Source organism: Echinops telfairi, unplaced genomic scaffold (assembly GCF_000313985.2).
Source record: "Echinops telfairi isolate 266 unplaced genomic scaffold, ASM31398v2 ScPeMD7_5;HRSCAF=22, whole genome shotgun sequence".
Classification (NCBI taxonomy): domain Eukaryota; kingdom Metazoa; phylum Chordata; class Mammalia; order Afrosoricida; family Tenrecidae; genus Echinops; species Echinops telfairi.
In genome coordinates, this window is record NW_022103901.1 from 3,243,673 (window position 1) to 3,252,897 (window position 9,225).

General features: G+C 58.8%; 2 protein-coding genes across 2 annotated transcripts in view; both read right to left on the reverse strand.

Moving 5' to 3' along the window:
• TNRC18 (trinucleotide repeat containing 18) overlaps nt 1–6,714 on the reverse strand; it is a 91,241-nt gene extending 84,527 nt beyond the window's left edge. Inside the window, exon 1 of the mRNA XM_045284383.1 lies at nt 6,515–6,714. Coding sequence (XP_045140318.1) covers nt 6,515–6,701 — 187 coding nt within the window. The 5' untranslated portion in view covers nt 6,702–6,714. The remainder of the gene's footprint in view (nt 1–6,514) is intronic.
• A 38-nt stretch (nt 6,715–6,752) lies between these two features.
• LOC123521013 (serine/threonine-protein kinase AfsK-like) lies at nt 6,753–9,188 on the reverse strand. The gene is made up of 2 exons (XM_045284386.1): nt 8,859–9,188; nt 6,753–6,951 (listed from the first exon to the last, which is right to left on the reverse strand). The coding sequence occupies exons 1-2, from the start codon at nt 9,170–9,172 to the stop codon at nt 6,753–6,755; spliced, it is 513 nt and encodes a 170-aa protein (XP_045140321.1). The 5' UTR covers nt 9,173–9,188.
• Nucleotides 9,189–9,225: the final 37 nt, after the last annotated feature.

The window sequence follows — 9,225 nt, forward strand, 5'->3', positions numbered from 1 at the left end:
GCTTCGTGGCGAAAGGTTGGCTGTTTGAACCTCCAGCTGCTCCAGAGATAGGAGTGGCGGTCTACTTCTATGACCATCGGCCTCGGGAACCCTACTGGGCAGTTCTGCTCCGTCCTACAGAATCCCTATGACGTGTGCAATTTATTCTACGGTAAGGGGCTCCTTTGGAGTTTGCTTGTTCTGGAAGTACTTACTATTCCTTCAAAGTCAAAACAGGAGTCTCAAATTGAAAAAATAACCAGTTGTAGAAGCCAGACATTTAGGGCATCTCAATCAAAGTGGCATACGGGGTGGGGGGCGGGATGAGAAAGGGGATTGCTGTCCTGTTTTTGTTGTCTCCCACTGTAGTGGAGAGAATTAAAAGAAACTGACGGCATCAGGTGTTAAGCAAACACAGAGATCAACTGGAACTCCTGCACTGGCTTCTGGGAATGAAAACTGGTCCTACTACTTAGGAAAACTGGCAACATCCCCATACCTTGTGAACACTTGAACACATCACACCCTTCCCACGTCTACTTCCCCCATCCTCCCAAAACACATGAAACGTCATTTTCTCTTTGCAAGTTCACAACGGAGTCAAGTGGCATCAGGAAAACTTGCTATCGCCTCCCCTTCTCTTTTTCTTTCCTTCCCACACACTGGGTATTCCGAGGATCTCTGGCTCGGTCTCCTAATCCTTCCGTGTACTCTCAATCCCACTCCCAGGTAGGTATACCAAAGAGCAAACCCCATGCCATCGAGTGAGACGGGGAAACCTGTGTAACAGGAGCAGAAAACCTCGTCTTTCCCAAGGAGCGGCTGGTGGTTTGGAACTGCTGACCTTGCAGATCACCGCCCAAGGCTAAACCACTGTGCCACCAAGGCTCCACTAGGTAGGTGACTATCCAGAGAAATACGTAGCACACGTCTGTACACCAACAGCATGGCTGCAACTTCATTCACAGCAGAAGCCAGGAACCAGTGGATCTGGCAGACACTGGAACAACGGGGAGATGGCACCAAAAACAGAGACCTCCACTTTATCCTGGGCTACAGGGTGACGACAGTACAAACGTTTTTAATTGCCAGGGGACATGGAGTAAGTTTTTTTCCCTTAAAAGTCCAGGAGTGGAGAGGGTGGGGAGTTCATAAATCAATTAAGTTTGGGAGCTTATGCCCTAACAGCCCTGGAAACACTGTGCTATATTGATATAGTTTAATACTATGTAGCATTGACAACTAACAAATTCGTTCTACACACACCGGATGCCGGATGCCGCACCTCCTGAAAGAAAAGAGAACAAGCTGTATGCTTCTGGCTGTAAGGTAAAAAAAATGCCAATGCTGTCTTTTCAGAGAGCAAGGGGAGGGCGCCTCCTGGGGCACTGGAAATGGTCTGGTCTCTGGCCGGTTGGTTACATGGCTGTCTTGTCCAATACACACAAGCCTGCAGGCGGAAGCATTTCACAGCACAGCAAGGAAAAGATGAAAGTGAGGCTTTGGGGCTGGAGCCAAAGGGAGGCTTAGGGGCTGGAGCCTCTGAGAGAGCGAGAGCCCTCCTCGGGGCTCACTGCCCAAGTCCAGGCAGCCTCGGAGACGGCTGGGCGAAAGTGAGAGATCGTGAGTCATAGGTAGGGATAGCGGCAATTACACAGTCCCAGCCGCCGCTACCAGGATCCCTGGGGCACACGGAGAAGCCCCTGGCTGGCTGACAGATTGGCAGTCCCAACACACGGGCCTCTCTGTGCCTAGGGATGAAGCTCAGAAAGGGAGAAGGAGGGGCAAGAGGGGGAGGTGGGGCGCAGTGGACAGGGAGGAAGTGGCCTTCCCTGGTCAAGATTGAAATCAGGGTCACAAGACCAAAAACCGTGCATGAACTGTTGCTCCGTAAACTTTCGCCCAAATTTACAGGAGAAAAGCTCGGTTTTAAAACCATGGGTGAGAAAGCCCTGTGGGGCCCTTCTACTCTGTTACCTACCCCTACCCCAGTGCGGGGGAGCAACGCTTTGGGCCCAGATCAACTCAAGGGGCCCCAACAACATAGGCTTTGCCAAAGTGGCCACCTGGGCTAGCCCCCCAGCTTGCCCTCGCTTATTTCAGCTTCAACAGCCAGTTCATGCAGGACCCATTTCACAATTGAGAACACCAGGGCTTGAACAGGCACCACACACCCAGGAAGCAAGATTGCAGCCCAGGCTTCGCCAGCTCCTTGAGTCTGCGTCCTGATGGGGGACTGGGGGCAGGGGCCAGTAAGGGGGAGTGACCGCTGACTCAGAGCAATTCTGCAGGGCAGGGTCAAACGGCAGCTGGGAGGTTTCGGAGACTGTGAATCGAACCGCTAACTGCAGTCAGCAACCCCGGGCGTAACCACTACACCACCAGGCCCCCTTCTTGTGCAGAGAGCACACCATCTATGGAAACACCTCACCGAGGGGAAGAGTCCACAAGCAGCCATCCCTCACGGTTCCCGCGCACACACAACGCCGACTTAAAGACCTAAAGACGTCCTGAGCTGGATGGGAAAACACCACCTCACCCCACCCACCCCCAGCCCCTACTACACTGCTCCAGCATCATGGGGGTCGCATAATGTCCTACCCCTTTGCATAACCCAGGGTACAGGAGGGAGGCGTGACTGGTGACTGCGTTTCCTCCTCTCTTGAAACATGACTCCTTTCCCAACCGTGCCCGTGCTTATTTCTGAAGAACGGGAGCAGGCTTTGCTAGAACCACAGCAATGCCAACGCTGGACAGACCACTTGGGGACAAAGTGCCATCAGCAATCTGCAGCCCATCTGCCAATTTTGCCAAGCACCTTTGTGATGGCCCTCGGAGCTGTTTCTCGATCCATGTCCACTCTTGGGCCAGCCAATGCCTTCAGCCCCAGCATTGTTTTGATGGCTTTTAATGGGGACCTTTCCTCCGCCTGCCTTTGTCTGATAGGCCAGAGAGATCCATCCCACCGTCTGAGTTACTCTGGAAACTTCCTCCTCCTTCCCTTGTTTAAAATTCCAAGGCCTCATTACTGAGGGGGAGTTGGGTGTCGGGTGCGGCACCGCCCACCTTCTCCTCTCAACCCGTTGGTCTGATAGGGGCCACTCTCACAGCTGGCACGTCTCTGCTTTTTCAAGGCAAATGTCTGCTCCTTAGACAAACCCCCCTTAATGCCAGCGGGGTACCACAGGCCCCCACTACCCTGGGCAGAAACACACCCCTCACTGTGTAGGACCCCAACCTGTAGCTCTGTGCAAAGAAAGGTTTTCTTGCTCACTTGGGGGTTGACTGCCCGGCTCCTGAGGGCAAGGCCTTTTGCTTTTGCGCTTCACTGCGAGGGGCTGCACATCCAGCAGCTGCCGGTTCAAACCCACCAGGGGCCCCTCGGGAGAAAAGGATTGGCGCGCTTGTCCTCCGCGGCCAGTGCTGCTAACACATGGGGTCCTTTGGAGTTATTCTCACTGGGCACACAGGAGGGTTGGGGGGATAGCTTCTGGGTCACTGCTACATTCTCAGATACCTGGAAGTGGCCTGCCCACAAAAGGGACTTGGGAAATTCCTTGCTGAGTCAATGAACCCCCTTGAAGAAAGAAGAAAGCCATTGTCCGGATGGGGGAAACCAAAGGGGAGGGGGAGGGAGGGCAAGAGGCCCCTTCCAGATTCCAGAACCTTCCCTCGGCCTCCCTGGCTGCCTCTGACCACCAAAGGACACAGCCTGAAAATCCCCCTTATCTCTGAAATCCCATCACTCCACCCCAAAGTCCCACTGATTAATGTTTAAATCAATCTCAGCAGGCTGAAGGGTCGGATTCCACAGAAGGATCAGATTGGCCCTCTACTGTCCCCTGGCCTGTCCAGAGGAGGGGGCAGCAGCAGGCGATTAGGCCAGCTCCTTCCAGAAGCCTGGTATCCTCTGTGGCTAGCCCTCTGAGCAAGGACAGGGACAGGGGTAGTCAGTGTGCAAACACGGAAATCCCACTATAGTCCCTTCATTGCAGCGCGATTGGGATTCTGGCCAGCCTGCCCATGCCCAACGAGGTGGCAGGCCTGCCAGGAGCTTAGCAGCAACCTGTCCACTTCCAGGTTGTGAACCCCTCACCGGACATCCACACGCAAGGTTGGGGGAACAGTCCTTCTGTACCCCTTCCCACTGTATTTTAATCCGCAGCCACGTGGAAATTTCACCTCCTCTTCTGCCAGAAAAAAAAGGGGGGGGGCCCAAATCACTCGAGTCAACCACCAAGGGATTGGCCCAATCCTTTGCTCAGAACTTCCTTGGAATGGGCACCTCTGACCCCAACTGGGGTCCTCTCCACGGGAGCTCTCCTAGTGGCATGCAGACGGGTCCCTAGCAGAGGGCAGGAAGGAGACCTTGCTGTGTGGCCACGGGCAAATCACTCAACCTCTCCGCTTCCCAGTACAACAACCAAATAAAGACAGGGCAGGACCTGACCAGAGGAGCTGACAGCCGAGGAGAAGGGGGTGGTGCATCCTAAAGGAAATTTTAGCACCTGCACCCTGCAAAGAAGAGGGGTGGGGGGAGGGTACCAGGCTGGGGACTTTCTAATCTGGGTCCCGCCCCACGCAATGAAGGCAGAGAGCTTCCCATCTAAAGGGATTAACAGCGACCTCTGCACCAGGGCGTTGGCCTGGGGTCCGAGGTCTGGCCACTGGAGGTGGAGGTGGGAGCAGCAGGACGTCCCCTCCTCTCCTCTCCTCAGACTGCCCTTCCTCCTAGACAGTACTTGCCAGGCCTCGCGCCTGCCACTTCCTCCATGACCTCAGCCCCTGAGCATGCAGAAGTCAGGCTGCTACTCCCAGTGCACAGCCCGAGGCCCAGAGGCACTGGGCCAGACCTCCGCAGGCAGCTGCCTCCTGCTCGGCTCCTGGTCCTGCCTGTCCCCTGGCCAGTCTGCTGCTGTGCTGAGCCTTGGTTTCCCCAAAATGGGGGCGGCCCCTCCCAAAGCGATCAATAGTTGCCTGAGCAAAGCACCTGGTCTGGTGCGTGCCCACCAGGGGTACCCCATTACTGGGGGAGGGGCCGTCTTTCATTCCCTCTCATGTTGGTCCTTGGTCCCTATGAGGCTGAAAACAGCTGTGAACAGAGGAGCCATGGAAGGTGAACCAAGAGTCTGCCAGCCAGCACAGGTTGACCACCACCACCACGACCCTACCAGCCATGGCATGCAGAGTAGCCAAAAGAGCCCAAAATAGCCCAGAGAATTCATTGTGACCTGGGGGTCTGCACAAGAGTACACCCTTTGTACCCTGGGCCACCACCAAGATCCCTAAGGGCCTTTCTTTGCCCGCAAAGCTTGCTCAGGAGAAAACCCTCCTCAGTCCAAGGCAGAATGTGACCCTCTGCTCAGGCACACACCCAGGCGTCCAGGGCCCCCCTCTCATCCCCTCCCACCCGCCACACCACCCCCCACCAATGGGGATCTCTGTGCCCCTCCCCCGCCTGCACAAAGGCCCTTTGTCTCTCCGACCCGACCCGGTTCCCTAAAAGTTCCAGGATAAAAATCAAAGAAAGCGAGGTGGTGGCAGGGTGGGGCTGGACCAGTGGGTTCCTCTGGGCTGTGGGCCAGCACCTCCTGGACGCAAAGGCCCAAGGAAAGCGCCCAAGACTCCCCAAGAAGTTGCAAGGGTCCTAAAGCGTCGTTTGGAAGCAAGCTTTTTTTAAGCTGATGCGTGGGACGGCTGGCACGGAAGCCGGGGACTCGAGGGGTGGCCTCCGAGGAGGCCACCGGGCAGGTCTGGGGTCCTCCCCTTCCCAATCCTGCCTGGGCCTGGAGGGATATGCGTGGCCCGCCGTTTGGGGCTACCCTCTCGGTAAATGGCGCCAGTAGGTACCCTCCCTTCTTGGCCCCCAGTCTCTCCCCAGGCTTCCCGAGGCCACCGAACCTGGCCCGATCCGCGCGCGGCTCCCTTCGCGGCGGAGCAAGGTAGTGGCAGCCCCACTGCGCCAGCACCCGCCTGCCAGCTGGAGCTGGGAATTGCAGGGACGTGGTCGTTGCCCTCTGGCCACTGGAGACCAGGGTCCCTGGGCTGGGGTCAGAGTCGTCCCGCACCCCACGGAGCACCAGATGAGCTGGAGACCCTCACACAGAGTGGAGCAAGGCACAGATACTGGAACTGCGAACGGACCCCTGGGCCCACCTGAGCCAGGCAGGTCGTTTGCCAAGAAAAAGATTGGACCGCGGGGAGCCATAGTCTCTCGGGGAGTCGGGTTGGTTTGTTCTTTTCTGAAAACCCCAGCTCAGGCTCACGCCGCTGGGACCCCGGGTTTAGACTCGCCCCCGGTGGTGGCACGGGTTTTCGGCAGACAAGTTCGGCAAGGGCGTGAGCCTGAGCGAGCCGGGAGCTCCGAAGGAGGCCGAGCGAGCCGTGCACCTTTCCGGACACAGGCTGGGTGTCTCTGGGCCCCAGGCACGGAGCCTGCCCGCACTTCCCTGAGCCTCGGAGGAAGAGGGAGCCGAGCCCACCCGGGGGGCCCCCTCCCCGGGCCGGTTCCCCGGCCCAGGCTCCCGGCACTTACCAGGGTGCGGGTGGAGGTTGAGGCCCGCCATGTACTTCCCGGGTGGCAGTGGGCCGGGCAGGCCGGAGGCCGGCAGGCGTCCGGCAGCAGCCGCGCCCACGCGGTGGCTTTCCATGCCCAGGCCGGACAGCAGCGGCGGCGGGGGGCCAAGCAGGGACCGCGGGGGCCCGAAGTCTCGGCCATCCATCCTCCGCGCGAGTGCCGCGGCCAGCCCGCCACCCCGGCCCACGGGCCGCGCTTAGTGGGACCTAAAAGTTAGGCCTTGGCTGAGTCCCAGAGTCCTCGGGTGGCGGGGGCTCCGCGGCGGGCATGGCAGCGGAGGCCAGCGGCGTGCGCGCTCGCTCGGTGGCCGCGGCGGACCAGGGCGCAGACGGCAGGCGGCGGGGCCCCTCCGGGCAGCCGGGCAGAGCAGGGCGGTGCGGCGCAGGTTGCGGCGTCTTGTCGGGGAGAGGAGGAGGCGGAGGAGGCAGCAGGAACAATCGGAGAGGATAAGAGAAAAAGGGAGATTAAAAAAAAAAAAGAAGAAAAACAAGTTTCAAAAAGTATCCAGGCGGAATGGTGCCTGGAGTGTCACCGCGATGGTCAGAAACGAAATCAAAAGGCTCCCGTTTGCCAAAAAAGCTCAGACTCCAATCTCCTTCCTCCGGCGGCTCGGGCTCCCGGGGCCAGGCGCGGACCAGGTTTTCTCGCCGGTCCTTGAACTAGGAAGGCCGTGCGCGCGCCGCGCCCACAGAGTGCAAATTCAACCCTCCAAATGCGTTCGCTTCCTCGGTGTCACATGCCCCAGGCTTTAAAACCGAAGTCTTTATGAGAGCGGGAAGAGCGGTGTCTCTCCAACACGACATCCACTATCTGATCCGGAAAGTTTAATATTTAACCTGCTTTTCGCCCTAGCCTGCGGGTTTCCCTTCTCCACTCGCCCGGAGGGGCTTTTCAGAAGAGACGGTGCAAGGCAAGGTTCATGATTATTTTTAAAGTGGCTCCTCACCTCCCTCCACACCCCACCCCCAGTCCCAGCGAGGCGCAGAGCCCGAGTCCCGGTAGCGAAACGTGGCAATTCTCGCCGGATGACTGGAAAAAATTCCTTCAAAAACAAGCGTTGGTTTCATTTTCCAATGCCCTGCCTAGGGGGATCCCTTGGCCCGAGGACGTGGCCTGGCTTGGGGGTCTGGGGGACATCCAAAGGGAATGAAGGGACTCAAGAGTCTGGTTCCTACCCTAGCTTCTTCCCCCACCACTCGACCTGCAAATAATCTACAAAGAAACACCTCCACAGCGCGGGCTGGTCTAGGAGCGCCTCCCCCAACGCCTGATAGATCCCCCTGTCGTTCCAATTTAAAGGTGTTTGTTTAAAAGATTTGTCGTTTGCCCAGTGGGGGTGGGGGATTCAGAGCCAGCCCTTCCCTGGCTCTGGGTCTGCAGGGGGGACGCCGGCAGCCTGCAGCAGCTCAGCGCCCTTGGATCGGGGAGGCCCAGGCGCTGCCAACGCCACGACTGGCGGAGACCTCACCGAACATACCGGGAAGGCCCAGGCCGCCGCCGCCCACCCCTCAACGGGTGTCCGCCCTGTGCGCGCCCACCCCCGCCCTCCCTCCCACCAGGCTACAGACCCCTTGGCCACAAATCCACCACCGGCCAGACCCGCCGGACCCCTTCTCTCCAGCCTCCCACCCCAACTTTGCTAAGGGCACTTATCTTAACCTGGTTTGGGTTACAAACATCTCCCCCCACCCACCCCGCTCGCTCGCTCTAGGCCCGCAGGCTCTGGTTACAAGACCCGCGTTCACTTTGTAAAAATCTAAGACCGCCACATCTGAGGATCCAATGTCTCAAGGAGAGACGAGCAGCTAGCTCCCAGTGACTCTTACAAGATTGCCCTCGGATCTATTTATTTTTAAAGCAATCCAGCGCCCTGGAGTCGAGATGCAGCCCCCAAACACCCTTGCTGGGGCAAAGGCGCTGCTCCAGCCATTTGGGTGGGGGGAGGGGGGGCTGCGATTCCTTCAGCCGACTTTTCTTCCCCATCTAAATGCAGCTAAAATGGCTGAATTCCGGCTTCTAATTAAAACCAGCCTGGAATCGCAACTGTCTCCGCGCCTCCAGCTCCCCGGCCGCCTGCAGGGAACCAAGGGGGAAGCGAGGCCCCTCCGGCCGGCCGGGCGGTGAGGGCTGCACGGGGCTGAGGGCTTGGTGGGCGTCCGGGGCTGACCCTCACCCCTCTCAGGGGCGCCAGCCCCGGCCCCAACCTCCGCTCCCGGGGGGACCCCGGCGCAGCCCGCGAGCATGGAGGGCAGACTGGAGAAGTTTGGAGAAGACCGTACGGACGGGCGAGGGGACAGCGTACCTGGCGCGGCGGGGCTTTGGGCTCCGGGCTCCGGCTCCGGCGGCTGCCCTGGCTCCCGGCGCTGTCAGGCGCCCGTGATGTGCACCATCCCGGGGCCGCCGTTCCCCTGCGTGACCCGCGGTCGCCTCACACTTTTTGCCCGCCTTTCCTTTTTTTGGTAGAAAACCGGGGCCGTGCGCTCGGCGCGCCAACTCCTCCGCCCTCCCGCCGCCGGGCTCCCGCAGCCCCCGGAAAAGCCAGCTTTCCTCCTGCCGAGCTCCCTGCTTTTTAATAAAATCCAGGTAGCGCCGGTTTAAAGAATCCCAAATCTCCATATACAGCCCGGGATTGGAAAAGGTACATTACACAACCCCCCTTTCAAGTTCCT